Below are 20,305 nucleotides of genomic sequence, written 5' to 3'. Positions count from 1 at the left end.
GATAACTGTATGATTGGTATTATTATATTGATACCTAATGATGATAACTTTCATTAGAATAGTAACTTAACGATTGGCGAAACTGTTGGTATGTGGTACATTACAATATAAATGACAGGTTCATAAAAATAAGCTGAAAATTGGACATTTCATGGAAAACCCAGGCATCTTACAGAATATTGAAAACTTATCGACTGATTATAAAACAATTAAAAATTATTACATTGATTAAGCTCTTTATAGAATAGCTGATGTTTGTACTTTGATGAAGACACACTTTGCTCCTTTTGCATAGTTTTTAATAGTTTTATACTTTTTCGATCAGTTTATAGATTTCCAAACTGACAATGTGCATGATCATTAAAATGCATGCCGCAGACATTCTGTAAATTGCTAGGTATTTTATGAAACTCATTACCTGTAAAATTAAAGCTTTTTCATGGCAATATTTCCTTTAGACCGGGATAGCCTGGTTGGTTGGGAGTTCGGTTCATGTTCAAGAGGTCTTGTGTTCGATCCCCACAGACTGAAGACTCCCCGTGTAGTTAATGTGGGCTGGTGCGTGTAATATAAGCCGGGTCTTAAAGTCCTCCATGATCCATGTTACCTCTGTGGGTACTAAATTGAAGTTTGATCGTTCTCTGATTTAGGTCAAAATTACAATCTATGGATGAATAAATGGATGTATGATTGGGTCCGTTCCATAAATGTACTGAGACGTGTGCGTAGCTGAGGTCACTTTTTCGGTCATAGGTGGCGCCCCTTAAACTCGCTTGGTTTTACCAAGCAGTCTTGCTGTTTGGCAAGTAGCATTAGAAACAACATCATATTTCATTAATGTTTAAAAATAATGTTTGTATTTCCGAAGAATGAACGTCTCTTATATAATAACCTTATTATGATATTATTTCATACTTGCTGGAGATGATTTTTCTTAATGGTAGCAAAGGTGATAATATAAGAGATTTTGCATAGATTTTTTCTTACGTTAACCGTAGCGCTAACTTTATTTTCTGTCACTGAATAACACTGCTATTTGTGAAAAAATGTTGGTGCCATTGTGAAGCTCAAATAACGTTAGCGGGAACCGTAACGCTATGCAAAAACTCTTTGATAAAATAACTATTCTATATTCTTTTACATTTATATATATATATATATATATATATATATATATATATATATATATATATATATATACATACACACACACAACCGCAATCGTTCAATTATGCTGTTATTATAGATCTATTTATTTACAATAAATATATTAAATTTAATATACAAATCTATGGACTAAAATAAAACTCATACATTTTGATACCACTTTAAGTACAAAAAAATCTTCAGTCACATCCTAAACATTAACTATAATAGAGAATAGCATATTTAAGGTCACATGCTTTAAGCATTACGATTGAGTCCTACAATCATAAGTTATTCTGGGTGGTTAATTGTTTTTGCTCACTGTGCAATGGACTCTATATAAATGCTAAATAAAATTTCCACTAGTTATTTGAAAGAAATGTGACAAAATTCAGTTGAAAACTTTTGTTTTATTTAATCGACGAGTTCCATTAAAAAAATATTTTTTTTCCATCTTGACTTGAGAAAAAGCTTTCTTTTCCAGGTGGTGTTTTAGCAAACAGTTTAGCCATAGCCACAGATGCTGCTCATCTACTTACTGATTTTGCTAGTTTCATGATAAGTTTGATGGCCATATGGGTTGCTTCGAGACCTGCAACTAAACGAATGAGCTTTGGCTGGTACAGAGCAGGTAATCTAAATCAGACTTGTTCCGGCTCAATTTTTTTTTTCAAAATTGAATTATTTTTGAGATGCCAACTGCTCCGGACACGCCAAAATAATTCAAGAAACGGTAAACAACTACAAAGTTAATTTTGCGAATATTTGACTATTTTTGCTTGCTTTTTGAAAGGCATAGTACGTTTTAAGTACTTCAAAGTGGTGAATAATATAAGCCTACGAATTGTTTAAATATAACGGTGGAAAAAAAATCTACTAAATTGAATTTATTAAACCAAGAATCACAATTGATAATCTACCACTTTAAATATACATATTTGCTGTCCGGAGCAAGTTGGCATCAAGATGCACTGCAACAAATTAGAAAAATTAAATCCTTGAGATATGAAGCATTTTTTACAGATTTAAAAAATTCCTAATATAAGTTGGAAAAGATGCAGAGGAAGCATCTGTAAAATCCTTTCATCTTTGCGAACATCCAATCAAGCACAAGTGGAACAAGAAAAGTGTTGTGTATTTAGCTAAAATGTTAAAATTCTTTGTTATGAGATCTTTCCACGTATAATGATACCGTTTCGAAAACAAGTCGGATAGAAAAATATTTTGTGTGTTTTATTTATAATGTTAAAATTCTCAGTTAAACTTTTCTTCCACGAGAACATTCTAAATGTGTATTTAGGTGGTTCACAGGAAGAACAATGTTAAATTACTTTTTAAATACATTTATAGAAAATTTATTAAAAAAAACAACATTGTCCAGGCCGAAACGTTGACTAGTTTATCCTCCATTATGGAAGACCATGTTGTAGAGGAGACTAACTTTTCATTGGAAGAACGCGAAGTTGTGAAGAGGGAGCCTAAACTAACTTATATATTGAAATTACTGAAAATTTTGGATAGTTCTGAAAGTAGCTATTTTTATTAATGAAATCCTCATAACCAAGTATAAAAATTCGCTAGGTTTCAGATTTAATGCAAGGCAATAACTAAACTGCAAATATAGTTACAGATTGTAGTTCAATTGTTTAAAATCAATGCAGTAGCTTAAAAAGAAATATAATGAATGACTCTATGGATACCTGTAAATAATAAATCAAAATTTAACTGGGACTCTGATTGGAAAAGGTTCGCCGCTTCATATCTGCCCGTTGCGCTACTAAAGTTCTTCATTCAAAGAAATATTTTTTAATGTAATTTTTTAATGTAAGACTTTCGAAGAATAATTTAGACTTTAATCAAATGACCTCACTTCATTTTGTTTCACATCAAAATTTCACGCTGCACTTGATTTTATTTTTAGAACTTCAACTAATGTTTTATGGTAAAGAAATTAAGTTTTCACAAATTGTGGAGTTCAATTTTGTTCTCCTGCCTTTAAATACAAAATAAAACAATCATGTAAAATGTACATTGCGCAAAATAAAAAAAAGGCGTACACCAAATTAGCTTTCGATCTTGTGATTATTTTTTTACGCGCTAGTACTGAATATTAATTGTTCAAGGATCTAATATTAAATATACTAATTTAATGCAGACGTTATTTTAAGTTAGGAAATCAGACACAACTTATTTTCTCTGAATTAACGTATATTTGTTTTGAAAGATTTGGGATTCTTATCATTCAAAATATGAGGAGGAGCCGAATTAAAAAAATATGGTTCCAATTATTTAGTATTCAAATTTCGGTCCCCTTAAAGTTATTTATAGTTTTTTAGGTATTTTACAGCTCTTAAACTCTTAAGCTATTTAAAAAAATATGCCCACAATTATATATATCGTTTGTTCGTATAATATTTTTGTGTGCATTTTTTTAATCTCCGAAGTTTTAAATGATAAAATCCAAAATTTATACGGAATCGGTCCACAAATTTTGGCGAAACAAAAATGTAAAAATATACCTCTCAGAGATGGTGAATCACACACGTGGAATTGATGTTAAGGGCAGGACATATTTAATATCTTTCAACTGTTTTCCTGACCAAACTATTGAGAACATATTTTCGAGATTGCGTCTACTCCTTTGTATTTAGGAATCGTAATCTGTTACAAAAAAGTGCATGATTATTTAAATAAAGTACGTTTTTGCGTCTTATTTTGTAACTCAATACCGTCATCACAAACTGATTACCATATCTAACGTTCGCTTTTCAAACGATTAAGGTTGAATCTTTAAACATTTGATTAAAAAAAAATTATTATGGAGTTCTCTTATTCATTTTGAGTACTGTTAGTACATACTTTGCGTGTACAAACATGTTTTGAAAAGATCACAATTCTTCAAATTGAATGACTGTTTTAAAAAATATCTAACTATACTTATACTTATAAAGGTGATTTATTATTTACAGAGGTTATTGGAGCTTTAACATCTGTATTACTCATTTGGGTTGTCACTGGTATTCTTGTATATATGGCAGCTCAGAGAATTATTTATGAAGAATATGAAATCGATGCCAAAGTTATGCTGATTACAGCTGCTGTAGGGGTTGCTGTGAACATAGTGTAAGTCAATTTTATGTTGGGTACAATTTATAATTGAACATCGTGTTGTGTAGCTGACTTAAAGGAAACTTGCTTTAGTTTTTATTACACTAGATTCTTTTTGGTTAGTTTATAGATCACATTATTGCTTTTTTTTATAAATAATACTGTTGTATGGTTTCTTGAAGTTATTTACGAAACTTAATAATGAAGTTTTTAAACCTTCTTAATGTAATTTTTTTTGTAATATTCCCTTCACGACAACATATTTTTGTAACTTAAAGCTTTCATTCGATGCCAGTACCTATGTTTGACATTGCAAGTTTTGGCAATGGGTTAATTTATTTTATTAAACAGCATATTATTTGGTGTTGCTTTCTTTTAATAGTAGGGGAGAGTGGGGTCAATTGTAAAATTTTTTTACTTAACTATTTTTAACTAACAAAAAATCCAATATATTATTAGTATTAATTGACAGACGAGTAAAGTAGACTATCCTCTACTAGAAAAAAAACCTTATTTTAAATGTTATTATAGTAGTTATTAACAATTTTTCACAGTCGTACACTTGTTACAATTATCCCCACTTACGAGGTCAATTGTAACAGTTCACAATACATATTATCATAGTTGTGATATATTTTTTTATTGATCAAAATAGTAGTGATATTTTAGGAGTAAAAATAATAATGAGCAGAGACCTAAGGGGTTAAACTTTTAACTTTAAGGGGTTAAAAATTTTAATTTATGCTGTGAAAGGTAACAAGTAAAATAATGCACATGCAACATAATATAAATGATATAGGAAACTATTGGTGGTTCTTAAAGAGTTAAGTAATGGTTTGTAAACATAAGATTATTTATTTTCAGCTGTTACAATCGTCCCTTTACTTATTGTTACAATCGTCCCCAAGACGCCATTTCAGCTTCATTTGTTAAAAACAATGCTAGTTAATTAACAAAACTAATATTTTTTTTAAAAATGTTAATTAAGGCGTCCACTTACATATTCGGTTAATAATTTTTATTTGTTTAAGCAAAATTACTTTGTTAATGGTGTTAATTAAGCAAAATTACTTTGTTAATATTCTATTACCAAAAAAAGTACTTACGTAGCGTAAAAATATCTTTTGTGGTGTAACTCTTCCAAAAGTACATAAAAATGGTTGCCAGCAGGGGTGTTCATGTAGATTTATTAAAAACACCTTGTGCGCCACCTAGGAACCAAATCTAGAACCCGACATTCGAAATTTTTGCTCTGTTACAATCGTACCCTGTTACAATTGACCCCACTCTCTCCTAGTATGATTTCAACTGACATATTGTTTGATTTACATTATTTATTGCTAGCATGCGTTGAAAACAGGCAACGCTATGTCTGATAAAAAATTTCATAAAAATATTGATAACTCTATTTCTTTTGATTCATATTATTATTAATAGAAGAAAAACTTTGAAAATTATTTTTGATATGAGTCATATCTATTCTTAATTAATGTTCGAAATCTAGATAAATCTTAAAATGTGGCGTACAGGTATTTGGTAAATAAATAAAAAAAATTATAAGTCTCTTATAAATCGTTTATAAATTTTGAAAAATAGATGATGCTAAGAATCTGTTGTATATTGATCAGTTGTTATATAGCTCTTTAATATTTGTAGTATTTTCCACATAACACATAGCATGGGTAACCTCTGCAATGACGTCCTAAAAACATAATTTGGATGCCATAGATTAAAACTTAAAGAAGTAGTTGTCAAAATTTTATCAAAGCTAGCACAAAATTCACACTATTGCTACAACTTCGATTTAAGTTGTTTTTTTTCACTACGTTTTTTTTAGAACTCAATAAATATTCGAATTATTTATATCAGTGGAATAAGGAATGCGTCATTTCTTCTAAAAACAAATGGGAAAATGAAATAATTGAACTTTTAGAAATTTTTCGAACCATTACAAAAAACTAGTAAATTTTTGAAAACTATAACAGCGCAAAATATTATATCAGTGTCAAATATTTCTACATTTTTGCTATTATTTATTAACAGTGAGAGTTTAAGAGGCCTTTACCTCGTCATCTTGGAATTAAGGTTAAATTTTTAATGAAGACCTTTTGATGATATAGTATTATTTAACTGCACGATATCTTTTTAAAAATGTAGAAAATAAAGGTGTATAGCTATAGTAGAGTAGGAGAAATAGCACTTGATAAGTTTTAGAATTTCTATAGATTTTTCTTCAAACCTTTAAAGCAATAAGGTTACTTAATTTGAGATTTTGAGTAAGTCATTTAAAATAATATATTTGACAGCTTTTAGATTTTTAAAATTTAATTTTATTACAGTTTCAACAGATCAAAGCCGATTTGGTTAAAGTTAAGAAAATTCTTTTGACGGTAATTGCACAATATGCTTACCAAAAGCCAAAAAACACTTAACCCTTTGCAAACAGTGTATTATTTGTAGCATTGCATGTAATTCACATGTTGTACCAGCGGTAAGCAAAATATTAACTACACTTCGAAAACCTCTTTATTTCTAAAATTCTGTTTTAGTGACGGCCGTGGTGCTTTACATGCAGGGAAAGATACTGCCAAATAGATTAAATATCAGTCATCAGTTTATTTGTGAAAACTGAATGAAGAGGTCCAGATTCAGATCGATGGTTACCAGATTGTAGGGAAAGATTGTATTGCGAGCAGTGCTGGCCATATTGCCACAATCATGACATGGGTTAGGAAATTGTAGAGCCTTATGCTCCATATCCCCGCTCTCTGTTATGGGAATGCTTTACTTTTTAAAGCAAGATTTTTAAAAGCATATTTAGAACTAAGCCATTCAGTTTCAAGCCCTTCGAAGTTTGAGTTAGGCCGAGAGAAAAAGAGGCCTGATCTTCAGGGTAAAAACGAGTTAAACATGCATTACATGGTTTATTATGACTTCGAATGCGTTTCAAGAAGATTAAATAAAATAATTTTTATTAAGCATTTATTATAGTTCACATCAGTTCTCAAAAAAAGTATTGCAGTGCTTTGAAAGTATCTCAATGAAACCTTTATTCTACCCATGATTTCTCATTATTTTTATTTTATAGAATGGCTATTTCTTTGCAAGTGGGAGGCGTTTCCCATGGCCATAGCCATGGAGATTCACCGAAGCATGGTCATTCTCATGAAGGATCAGGGAAAGAGAACATAAATGTTAGAGCAGCCTTCATCCATGTTATTGGAGATTTCATTCAAAGTCTTGGCGTTTTAGTAGCAGCCTTTGTTATTTTTTATAAGGTAAATAGTCTATCTTTGCAGTATTTTTTGTGTGAATATTTTAGACAAGGAATTTCTTACAGTTTGTGTTTTATTTTTTATTCTTTTTATTACCGTCGTTGAACAGTCGACGCAAACGTCTACCGATGTTTAACCCTGTAGCCTTGTAATTTTGAACCCAATCCAGAAGAAAAGGGAACTTTGAGATCAAATATTGGGAGAAATTTGTCTTTGGGGTGGACTTTTTTTAATGGGTGTAACCCGCACTTGAGTTACATGGGGAGAGAAACCACCACAAAAACATCCCATGGTTAGTCTGGTGGCAAAGGGACTTAACCCGTTAATTACTGAAGAAACTCTATGGTCGGTACGAGGAGCGGAATCCGCATTAACAGAGCTATCTCTGGAATTCGAAGCTTATTCACCTCATTTGGAGGCGACCACTCTACGCCTTGTGACTCATGTGTATTTTATCTATCATGCCTAAGTTTATATCAAATGAATTTAAATCTTTATTGATCTAAAACATATATTAAATTAATTTAAACATGATTGTGTTCAGTAATTACAATACCATGATTTGATGACTTTTTAATTGTTTTCCCTTTCCAGCCAGAATATGCTATCGTCGATCCTATCTGCACGTTCTTCTTCTCTGTTCTGGTACTTATCACTACTTTTGCAATTCTGAAAGATACGCTTAATGTTTTGATGGAAGGTACAGTCCACGATATTCTTCTGAATATTAATTGGCCTTTCAATGCATGACATTAAACTATTTTAAATGTTTCAGGAATACCCCGTGGAATGAATTTTCAGGAAGTGATGAAACTCATCTACACAATACCAGGAGTAGTTAAAGTCCACAATTTGAGGATATGGTCATTGAGTATGGACAAAACCGCTCTTTCAGCACACATTGTCATCGGTAGGACTTTTAATTTGTTTTAACTGCTATGCCGTTTATCAAAACTATGTATTTATCCCGTTCAGATCACATATATATGACGACGTTTTTTAAATATCACGAACATTTTATTGCAGTATATTCACATATTATCAATAATAATAATCTGCTAATTTTCCTTTAATTGCAGTAATGATTTCATATGAATTTTTAAATAATAGTAGGCTTAACGGAAACAATTGCGCTGTCCCGCTCGTTCATATACTCTCAGAGTGTGCGGGCCTGTGTTAGCGTTTCTTTCTTCCTTCAGGGGTCCGGAATCAGTTAAACTAATATTTGAAAACTACATAACAGATTAGATAAGAGACGCCAATTGGTAGAAAAAAACTAACTGGTAGAAATGTAACTTTTATGACGCCTTGAAGAGCTTATGGTTTAACGATTAGATTTTTACCTACTAAGTGTCAATATTAATTATTCTAGAGTCTAACCTTAAATCTGCTAATTAATCAATGTAAGTGATGTTTTAAATTACTAAAATTTCACGTTGGATTGAGATTCTTGAATTTCAAAATGAGGGGTTAGTCCAAATCTGCAAAATATGGCCAATTAGAGTTTAAGGCCAAAAATTAGAGTAGTTGTAGCTATTCGAAAAGTTATAATGAGTAGCATATTTGCATTTAAATTATGGGTATTGTTCTTAATGTTCTCTACCAATAGGTCTTGAGATGACATTGCGCTTTGACTTTAGATCCAAATCTGAATAATTATGTCGTATTGAAAAAATTATGACATGCGTAATTATTTTCCTTTTTTCCAAGTTTTTAACATCTGCATATTAACCTGCTCTTAAACGTCCACCGTTTTATAGCAATTAACGGTGGGTGGAATATTATTGTTCTTCAAGCAACATAGAGCTCTTTCTAACTCTTCATTTAGACTCCACGACCTACCGTTGCAGCTGCTAACATACTGCCTGCTCAGAATTTTTAATCAAAACATAACTGCAACTTCTAGGATTAAATAAATCTATACTGAAATTAATGCTTTTTTACTAATTCCACTAATCAACACCCTAAAGATAATTTCTTACAAGAAGTATTTGTTGAGAACAACTTTTATCATTCAAGGAAATTAATTTAATAGGTATTTAAAATAAGGGCAGCATTTTCATTTGACTTCAGATGAGAAAAAAGAAACACATGGAAAATAAAACATAGGAGAATCCCTTGAGATTTTTTTGCTTAGATTATACTCTACCCTGTTAGAAGTTTTGGAGCGTGATGAATCATTCTATCATTCAAATTTGCAGCATCCTTAATAAGATACTTAGTTATATTAATAATGTACAACTATATTAATGTACAACTTCTTGAACTTGACTACACGATACCGTCGTTCAACTTAATGGAAACATGATTCAGTTTCACACCTCATTCGAATGGAGCAAGTTTAAATTGCATTAAGATTCAAAGAACTGATATTAAGGTAAAACAGTGAACCGTTTTTTTTCTAAGAAAATCAAAGTAAAGGAAGATATAAAGTGAAAATACAGTGGATAACTTATTGGTTTTAAACTAAAAATTTCTGAAACAAAAGGCAATAGAGGAATGAAACAAGCGATATGTCTATTGTGAAAGCTGCAAAAATTTAGGAATCTAAAAAAAAAAGTTACAAGTTGCCAAGAAAGTTTAAGCAGGTAAAAGTTACCAACAGATGACGCTTTACTATATGCAAAGATACTGAAAAGACCTCTGAAATCAGTGTCTTAAAGGTCGGGGAAAATCAATTGGAGTTTGTAAACTAACCTATGATATTCCATAACCGGAAACTCACGTTTTTTAATAGAATATCTGGCTCAAACCACTTAATTCCTTACAACTTCCTGCCAAGTTTTAACGCTAGAACTAATCGTGCGGGTCATCACTTGCTTTCAGTGCCATCTGTTTGTAATTTTTGTAACTATATCCCCAAATTTCTGTATGAAATTTTAACAGTTTTCACAATAAACATACCGATTGTTTCATTCCCTTATCGCCCTTTGTTTCCGATATTTTCAACCGTAAAATTAGTAAGTAATCCACTGGACACCCTGTATACTGTCAATAAGGAAACGTCTGAGCTACTATAAGACTTTTTTTTTTAAAAAAAGATAAATGAGTAAACGATCCATCCCGATCAAAATTTCTTTACATTCGATGTATTTTTCATTTTAGCTAAAGATGAGGATCCCATATCTGTCTTAAAGAAAACATCAAGTATTATAAGAAAAGAGTTAGGAGTGTTCGATTTGACTTTGCAGGTGGAAGAATATCGAGATGACATGGTAAACTGCAATCAGTGTCAAGAACCGAAAGATTGAAAATGAGACCAGTTTTATTGTACAGTTTTCAGTTCGAGGAGTGAGCTATGTTTTGTTTGGTTTGGTTTAAGTTTTGAAGATTAATATTGTTCGTAACATTGTTAATATTTTTTAAAAGGTACCATTCTGCCAAACTTTGTTTTAAAGTGTACCATATTGAGTTTATATGGAGATGCGTATTTTTAGCATAAAGTTATTTATATAATAAAATAGTTTTCTAGTTTTCTTATTTTCTTTATTTAATTTGGGTTATAATAGTATTTTTTAAAAAAAAATACTACAACTCTTTTTTAATATCTCGCTCGATATAACGATCCTTCTGAGCCGAAATGTATGTATTAACTTGAGTTCGTTATAATGAAAGTGCACAAAATACAGTAAATATTAACTCCTAACCTTTACGGTGCAGTTTAGCCAGTCTGTCAACACTAATTCAACAAATGTTACAAGCCATTAGAAAAGTAACAATTACATTTTAACTTTTAGCAACCACTATACTTCAAACAGCAAAGAGCTAAAATATGTCGTACGTAATTTAAAAAGCACTGTCTATTATCTCACTTGCTAATGTGATATCTGACAAAAATTTTCAATCGAAATTTTCTATATCGGTAAAGGTTAAAAATTACTTGACTAATTTAAAGCAATGCTCAAAACACTCACAGAAATGCTTTATTTTTATAAAAAGAAAATTGACAAGTAGCAGAAAAATTAGTAACAATGCAGCTTTTTTTTCAATATTAATAAATACGTAGAAGAGCCTTTTAAAATAATACTTCGCAAGTGAAAAATTCATTAAAAACAATATCCTGGTTCGATAAATAATATACTTTAAGGCAACTACATTAACCACTTTCAATTCTCAAATTTATGTTAGGAAAATTTCTAAAGCTTAGAAATTTAATATCTTAATCTATAAAATCACTGTGATCATGCACGCGGGTTTTTAACTTCTTACAAAATTAAAAATAAATCTGCTTACTTTAACACTAAATTTATTCTAAAATTTGCCTGCAGGGTTTAGCAAAGTTGACAATTTTGTCTCAGCTTCATTTTTTCAATTCTTAGTTTCGATTTTTAGTTAGTTTCGCTTTCGAAAAGTAGTATTAACATATAATTCCTTTTGTCAGAGATATGTAAGCGATTAAAAATATCTAACTTTATAACAGTATATTTATCATTCTATATTTAAAAAATAAATAAAATCCAGGTGTTTCTGATGTTCTAATTAACATTGCATTTAGTTTTGTTATAAAAAAAATCACGAGACCTTAAAACTTGAAATTACGAATGTGCATCGAAAATTGTACAGGGACTACGATGAAATGTAGAAATTTAATATTCAATAATTAGGTCAAAATTGTATATGTATTCACAGCAATTCCCAGCAGTTGTAGCAATAAGGGTAAAAAAGATTTCCTTAGTTTATTCATTGGCGGGAAAATAATAGTTTGATTTAATTGACTACTTTTTAATTCAAAATAAAAATATAGGCTTACACTTTGAATTAACCTAATCAGAAAATGAATCCAATTTACAAAAGCAAAAAAGAGACAAAGAAGTAAATTAACTATTAAAACATTAAATCAAAATGGAAAAACGCCTAAAGCAGGGGCACTGTCAGTTTTGGTTTTTCCACTGACAACAGAAAGGTTCCTGTGTGTTTGTAGACAGTGTGTCCCCTGAAGAAGTTCTGTCTTGCAAACACACATATATTCTATTTTATTACTTTAATGTTTGTTTGAATATCTAAACCTAACCTAACCTAAGGTGATAAAATTACCAATGAGTAAATTATTAAAAACAGCATCAAATATTATTTCGACCATGAAAAGGCAAATATTTTTGCTGATACTATAGAGCAGCCATTCACACCAAACTTGTGACCGAACTTGGATGCATTCATCAAACAAATTGTCAAAGAATATAATAATCTAAAAAAAAAGAATTCAACAAAGTTTTTAGCATCATATCAACCAATGCCGATAAAGTAAAGTTGATTATAAAGAAGCATAAAAACAAAAAGCCCCATGGGTAGACAATATCAGCAATTCTAAAAAATTTACAGCCTTGTTATATTAACCTGTTTACAAAATTTTTCTATTAATTTATTGATCACATTTATTTTCCTTGAACTTGGAAACGAGCAGCTGTGATACTAGTACCGAAATCAGGCAAGAACCTTTCGGAGCCAATAAACTTCAGGCCCATCAGTCAACTTCCCTCCATAAGCAATATACAAATATGAGAAAACCATTCTCAGCAGAATAAAGCCACACCTGGATATTTCCAAGCAAACAACATGGGTATAGAGAAAACCTATCGATGGTGAATCAACGTGTTAGACTTTTGTTTTTTGTCTGTAGTGATTTTTTTTAATCATAAACAAACTTCAGCTGTTCTCATGCTCGACGCCTCAGGGGCTTGTTTGGCATTAAGGCCTCATTTTCAAATTAACTCAAACTAATTAATTATTCAACCAAACTATAGATACTTGGCAGTTTCTAAACGTGTACCTTACTGACAGAACTTTCCATAGTAAATTAAATTCTGCCAAGTCATCGAAAAAAAATAATATTTACTCACGGATGCCTCAAGATCGTGTCCAGGGACCCATTCTTTACATTTTTCAGCTTCGGATTTTTCGAAGAAAAAAGACTATATCAACCACCTCACTGCATTCTACCTCAGATGATACTACAGTAGTCCAAAAATCTCTGAATTTTGATATGACTCTTGCAAAACTCAAGAATTTGCATTCGAAATTGAAGAAAGGTGCATTAATTGGCGTGTTGCTATAAACGCAGAAAAGAGCAATCGTTTTTTATTAAAAACTATAGGACAAGAGCAAAGTTCACTAAATACATTACCATCTTTAACACTGTCAGGGACTAAGTACCTGGGACTAACCAACAATAGTAGTCTTACAAGGGATGACCATGTTAATGATTTTATTTCAAAAACATGGGGAGCAGTCAGACCTCTGAATGATAAATATTCAAAAACTCGAAATTTCAAGAAATTGCTTAATATTCAAGTAATGCGTCCAATTTTTTCTTATGCTTCTTCTTGTTGGAACACTGCACTAAGGACCATCCTCAACAAAATTGATGTCATTCAAAATAGAGTCCTCAGATTTATTACAGACCTGATTGTGATTATCTTATTGTGTGAGAAATCAAACAATTGGAGACGATCTCAAACAAACTACTCTTTTAGTTAATAGACTAAAAGAATATTACTTTAGTTTTTAGACTATTGTTAATTTCAATACAAATTTCAACAGTAAGACATAAAAATGTGGCAAAGCTAAATTTAAACATTAACACAAGAAAGACTGAAACTTAGTATATACCTATATTGCCCAAAAGCAGTCAAAATGACAGGTTGTAAAAGAATAAATAATGTGTAAAGAAATTTGTTTAAAATTAATTTTCAATATTTTTTGCGTTATTTACAGTTATATAACAAGTTAATAGTAAATATTAACAATAAAAAATTATATATTGTACAAAATTTTGAAAAATTGTGTCATTATATACATCATTGTTTTTCTAATTGAAATTAAAAGCAGTCAAAATGACTTCCTTAGGCAGTCTAGTGTTAAAAACGTTAAAATCAAAACATGAAAAAAAAATTCATTAATCATCAGCATCCAATAGCCCAGTTAATTACACGTCACAGTGTCATTATAATATTTACAATCTCACTTGTCTAATCTCATGATCATAACACACATTTTTATCATGAATTCATACAATATTTTCAATTTTTCGAAGGTAAACTGATGATATTTTTTTCCTTGGTGCGAATTTATTGCTACAAATACAATATATTGGCGAATTATTTTCTTTATGTTTTATTACAGTTTTGTCACTTATTCTAGTATTTCGTCTGCAACATCCTTTATGTTGAATTGATTTCTCATAGTTAAATATTAGAAATGCAAGAAAATAACCAGAGACTAGAATAGCAAAAGCTCCACACAAATCATACAAAGTCAATTTTTTTATTTCATCATGCTCAATTTCAATCTTTGTCGAAGATCTGCGTAAAATGGACTGCCTATAGTAATAGTCATTTACCAACTTATGGTAAATACCACCTGCTGTAATACGGAGAACAAACTTTTCCAGCATTTTCCGACAACAGAAGTTTTTATTAGAATATATTGCTATATAAGAAGAAAAAAGCGGCTCATCAGATACTAATACTTGACCTAATAGGTGATGTTTGAATATAAAACTTGGAACAACAACTACATCTCTATTTGTTAGAATAGCTTTTTTCAAACTTGATAATGTATAGTCTATCTCCCAGTTATGGGATTGGATTTGTTCACCAATAACTTTAATTTTCCGATCACCACTAGATGACAATATTTTTCCGTGTCCTGATCCCTTAAATACCATGCACTTGCACGCTTTTTTCGTAACAGCTTTATATAGTCTGGGAATGGAATTGATTGGTTGTTCTTGAACTGGCACCATCAAAAAAGAAAGCAGCAATGATGTATAGTATAATGCCACCCAAAATGCACAGATGCGCCAGGAGGCGTCTATTACTCTCTCTTTGAATCTAGCACTAACAGGTATGCTGCCAGGCTGCTGCAATAATTGGGACACAACGTTAAAAAGTAGTTCAGCGTATGTATATTTTTTCCTATATAAGTAGTACAAACACATAGGATAAACAAGCAGGAATAGCAGTAAAAGTAGCCAAGTTGTAATTTCAAAAGGTTTGGAGAGAACTTGAAATTTGGGAACTTCCGCTGGTAGTTTAGTGAGAAAATGTAAACTCCCAAAATCATACGGAAACGCAAAGCCGGAGTTAAAATAAGATTCAATCATTGCTAATCTTCCGATGGCAATATCGGCGTTGGAATTGAAAAGATTGACGGGTATTTCCGAGAAATTTATTTCAACGAACTCCGGTTTAAAATTCAGTTTTTCAATAAGCAGTTCGAGAAATCCGGCTTCCGATCCACCACTAATAGAAATGCCATTTGTGCGGTTGACTTCGAGAACTTCCGAAAAGACAGCTATGGAGATTCTTACAGAACTTGGGGACACCATGGTTGCTTCTAGATTATTTGTTTAACCCCAAAAAGAAATCCTCTAAGTACCATCACATAAATTATAGTAGCATCATTATAAATACTTGCGTTGACAGTGACAATCTACAAGAAACGAAGAAGGAAAATAGAACAGGGGAGAAAATAGGTTAACACACAAGATTAATGTATATTTTTTCTCATCAAATCGCTAACTCAGTTGCTTAATTTTATGTCAGCTGAATGCAAATCGATATTTGCACCGGACAGCTACTACAAGAATGCAAATAGAAGAAAAAGAAAACATTTTGAATGGCGTACCATAAATTCAGGTCATCATTACTCTAAATTCATCATTATTTTCAGTAAAAGCAAGTTTCTTTAGTTTAATATCGAGTAATTGATTACTAATAAGAGACATGTTCCATATGCCGAACATCTGTTGCGTGCATTTAATGATAGGTGAAAAATTACGTGCGTGGGTGGAATATGGAATGTATTAATACCATTCAGCATCATTAATGTATTTATTTATAAATGATTTTATGTATCAAATATATATTTTTTTCTTTTCAAACAATTCTGTATGGCTTAACATATTCTTAATTACTAATGCAACATATACTTTGTCAACTTCCAAAATATAAATATGTATAAAATATTTAAAACAGCAAACCAACTAATTCCTCATTTATATACTAATTTATTGTATAATTTCAAATTCAAGAATTATTTTCACATTTAATATTTTCTCACGTTAAGTTTTGAATTCTTATTTATTCAATAAAGTTTCACATTCAGATTTCAACTATTTAAAGCGCAGGACGCAATATGTGTAAATGGATAGGGAAATTGGGTAGAGATGACTTCTCCCAGTTGAACATCGAAGTCAAGCATCACTGACTGCAGTCAGTAAGCGAATGGGTGACCACTTCATTCAGGCTGTGTAAGGACCGAGGGTGCGCCGTACAAGTCCCTGTTAAACTGTACTACCATAAAGTGCTCGACTCGCTTGAAACATCCTTAGGGATGTTTCAAGCTCAGACAGTAGCCTACAGCCCATTGTGCTGCTCTAATGCGACGCAAATAAGGCACCTATCTTAATATTGTAGGAAAAAAAATAAAATTCGTTTTAACTGATCTTAAAAATTGAATTTAATTTTAAAATTTGGTGCGTGTGTTTACTAACAGTTCAATAAATGAAATCGTACAGTGAACTTAGATAACTGACGTGAATGACATGTAAATAATAATCTCTGCTTTCCTTTATTGTAATAAGACATAGCCAGGAGATTAAAAGGATAAAAATTAGATTAAGAATAAATAAACTAATAGGTTAAAACAGTGATAAAGAATATAATAAAGTAAATAATAAGTAAAGTAAAAAATTTAACAAAAAATAATCGCTAAAATGAAATTCTTAGTTTAGTTTAAAATACATGAAGCATCCATTTCTAATTTTAAAAACACTATTTTCAACTCTTTAAAAGCAGCGTTACTACTCAATTAACTTAGAAATTATTTTTAAGAAATTAAGTCTTTCTAGTCCTTTAAGAATTTATGCAATTTGAAAGTACTAATAGTTTAAAATGTAGAAAATGTAATAAAAATTATTTTGTTATGAATATTAATCTTAAAAACTTGAGATAATCTTTACGCATTAACATACATTATTTAATAAAAAGTCTAATTATATGCCTGTGATGAAGCTGCTAGGCTATTTTTATATTAAAATGGTTGCTTCGTGAAGAAAATTTTTATTCAGTTTAAACTTAATTTAAAATGTCATTAGAATTAATATATTGGATTCATATTTAAACTGCGCAATCGCGAAAGCTCGGTCTTGAAAGACTATAGAGGCTAAAAATAAATAAGCCTATTTCAGGAATAGTTTTAGCGAGATACAGGACTAAAGTGAAATTCTGAAAGCTGTCCTTTATAACACCTAATAAACAGTAATTTCATTTTGCAAAGGTAAGCTATACAATATAAAATGATAACTGTACAGCACACTTTTCCTCCATGAAACTTTTTTTTAATTTTTTTTTTAAAGAGTTGCCTGATCAGCAGCGCTGCAATTTGTAAGTTTGTACAAAAACAAGATTTATTTGTTCAAAGTCAATAATTTTTGATAAATGTAAATTGCTTGCAGGAAGAGCTTTTCATTTTTATTTATTTATTTGGTAAATATAAATTATACGTGAAAACCACTATTTATTAACATGATTTATTTATAACCACTATTTATTATTTATGACATTTTAGACGGAAATTTTTGTATTTTTTAACTGTTTAAAAGCAGAGGTAATAACATATAATTTACTTCTTTTGAAATATAAATAAATATTAATGAATACTAATAATAAATGAATAGTGAATATAAATGAATAAATAAAGTATTAAATTTTTTTTTTTATTATCAGTACCGTAAACCGGGGCGAGTCTACCCATTTTTTCAGTTTGTCAACTTTCAAGTGGTCAAACTTTTGTAAATATTAAAGAAAAAAGGCTTTTAATAGGTGTTTCGGAATCGCTATTTATCCCTCTTTAAAGCTGTGAAATCGATTTTAGAAAATATTAACAGTTACGCTGCTACTGTATATTTTTATAGAATTGCTGACAAATCTCTCGTATGGGGCGAGTCTACCCATTCTACTAAAATGAATGTTAACATTATAAATAATCAAATTTTACTATTAAATTGTTATTTTAGTTACTATATAGGATATTTATGAAGTAAAATTCATAACTTTATTACATATTCTTTTTTTATTATTCATAAAATAACACAAATTGAGTATTTGACCGATTATCACATTTTGATCACAGTTTTGTTTTTATAATCATTAACTTTATAAAATAAATTTTTTTTCTGATTATTGTTGATAAAAATAAATTAAAATTAATATAAATTTAAAATTAAATAATTAATAAATAATAATAATTAAGGATTATTAACAAAATCATGGCATTTTTTTTGTAACATTTAAATCCATTTGTTTTGCGAATATAATTTCAAACCATCTGTAATAATAAATAATAATTTATTTAACTTGCATTAAATAAAAAAAGTTAATTTTGTAATATAAAAATTGAAACAATAGGCAAAATAAACGTATTTTATATTTAAATTTATATTTAACCTATAAATTTTCTTATTAATGATAAATTTATCAATGCAGAATTAAAATAATATACTCAAATTGATTTAAAATGACTTAATTTTAATATAAACAAAGTTCTAAATTATATTATTATACTTTATTGAAACTAAATACGAATGGGTAGACTCGCCCCGCGAATTCTGGCTTTTTGTTTACAACAGCAAAACTTACATTCTTATTGTTTTTTTTTCATATAAAATTAATGTAATCTTAGTCTTAGATAAGTTTATCACTTAACCAAAGTGAAAATAGTAATAATAATAATATACTTACGGAGCACCAACTAAAAGTTTGCTGATTTTCAATACAAATCTCTCAAAAGACGTTTGAACAGGTCGGTTAAAAAGACACCAAATAAATAAAAACGGATCAAACTACTACAGCGCCATCTTCCTTAGAGTCTGAACTAAGTCCTCCGTCGGTAAAATTTTTTTTATTTGCAATTTAAAATAGCGAAAATTAAATAAAACTAAAATGGGTAGACTCGCCCCTGGATGGGTAGACTCGCCCCGGTTTACGGTAGTATTTTTTGAAAGGAATTTTCGGAGAATTAAAGTCTTAAAATAGCTAAAGAAATACATAGAAATTCACCTTTTTTGATTTTATTTATTTATTTATTTATTCTTTGAAATACCACGATTTGAAAGAATTTTATTTAGACCTTGAAGAACTTTTATCAGAATTTTAATTTACATAACAAATCATAACAAAACCCCATGATCTACATAACAACCCCCCCTAAATAAATTTACTTTTATTCAATGTTAGAGCGATCGAGCCTCTTAATCGTAAGTTTTTTCGCCTAATTTCTTACAACTGTTAAGCATTGATACACATTAAGGCCATTAAACAAAGGAACTCATTCATTAAAAGATTAATAAAGAAATAAATAAACCACCAGTTGTAAAAAGAAACATATATTTAAACGGAAATAAGCAAAATTGTTCGCAAAACAACTCTTAGAAAAGCCACCAGTGAGGATTGAACTCACGACCCCTGGTTTACAAGACCAGTGCTCTAACCACTGAGCTATGATGGCACGCAAGCTCATGTCTTCTATCAAATAAGTAACATTTCTTTTTTTATTTATTCAGTTACTATCAAAAGTGTAATAAAAAGATACGCAGTACAGGTTTCTTTGAGATAATAAACAATGATAGATAACGACTTACTTTAACTCTTGGTAAATAAATAAAGTTATCTTCCACGTCACTCGTTCAACTTTGTCTATCTTCAGTTAACTGAAATTTTTTTAAAAAAAAAAACATTTATCAATGATTTATTTATCTTTTTTTTCCCCATAGGGTA

The 20,305-nt window shown here is 30.1% G+C and overlaps 1 protein-coding gene and 1 non-coding gene across 6 annotated transcripts in view; one reads left to right on the top strand and one right to left on the bottom strand.

Moving 5' to 3' along the window:
- LOC107439432 (proton-coupled zinc antiporter SLC30A2) overlaps positions 1-11,005 on the top strand; it is a 36,261-nt gene extending 25,256 nt beyond the window's left edge. For all 5 annotated transcript variants that reach the window (XM_087163960.1, XM_087163959.1, XM_087163961.1 and 2 more), the window contains 6 exons: positions 1,631-1,777; positions 4,116-4,269; positions 7,343-7,532; positions 8,124-8,229; positions 8,305-8,439; positions 10,635-11,005. In XM_087163960.1, the coding sequence (XP_087020086.1) occupies positions 1,631-1,777; positions 4,116-4,269; positions 7,343-7,532; positions 8,124-8,229; positions 8,305-8,439; positions 10,635-10,780 (878 nt within the window). In that variant the 3' untranslated portion in view covers positions 10,781-11,005. The remainder of the gene's footprint in view (positions 1-1,630; positions 1,778-4,115; positions 4,270-7,342; positions 7,533-8,123; positions 8,230-8,304; positions 8,440-10,634) is intronic.
- Positions 11,006-19,963: 8,958 nt separating this feature from the next.
- On the bottom strand, positions 19,964-20,036 carry TRNAT-UGU (transfer RNA threonine (anticodon UGU)). The gene has a single exon. It is a non-coding gene; the product is annotated as a tRNA-Thr (tRNA).
- Between the last annotated feature and the right edge of the window lie 269 nt (positions 20,037-20,305).

The sequence above is a fragment of the Parasteatoda tepidariorum genome, chromosome 5 (genome assembly GCF_982258835.1).
Source record: "Parasteatoda tepidariorum strain Cologne lab strain chromosome 5, Ptep-v5.0, whole genome shotgun sequence".
Taxonomy (NCBI): Eukaryota; Metazoa; Arthropoda; class Arachnida; order Araneae; family Theridiidae; genus Parasteatoda; species Parasteatoda tepidariorum.
The sequence above is the reverse complement of the archived record's forward strand: the minus strand, read 5'-3'. Positions and strand labels throughout refer to the sequence as shown.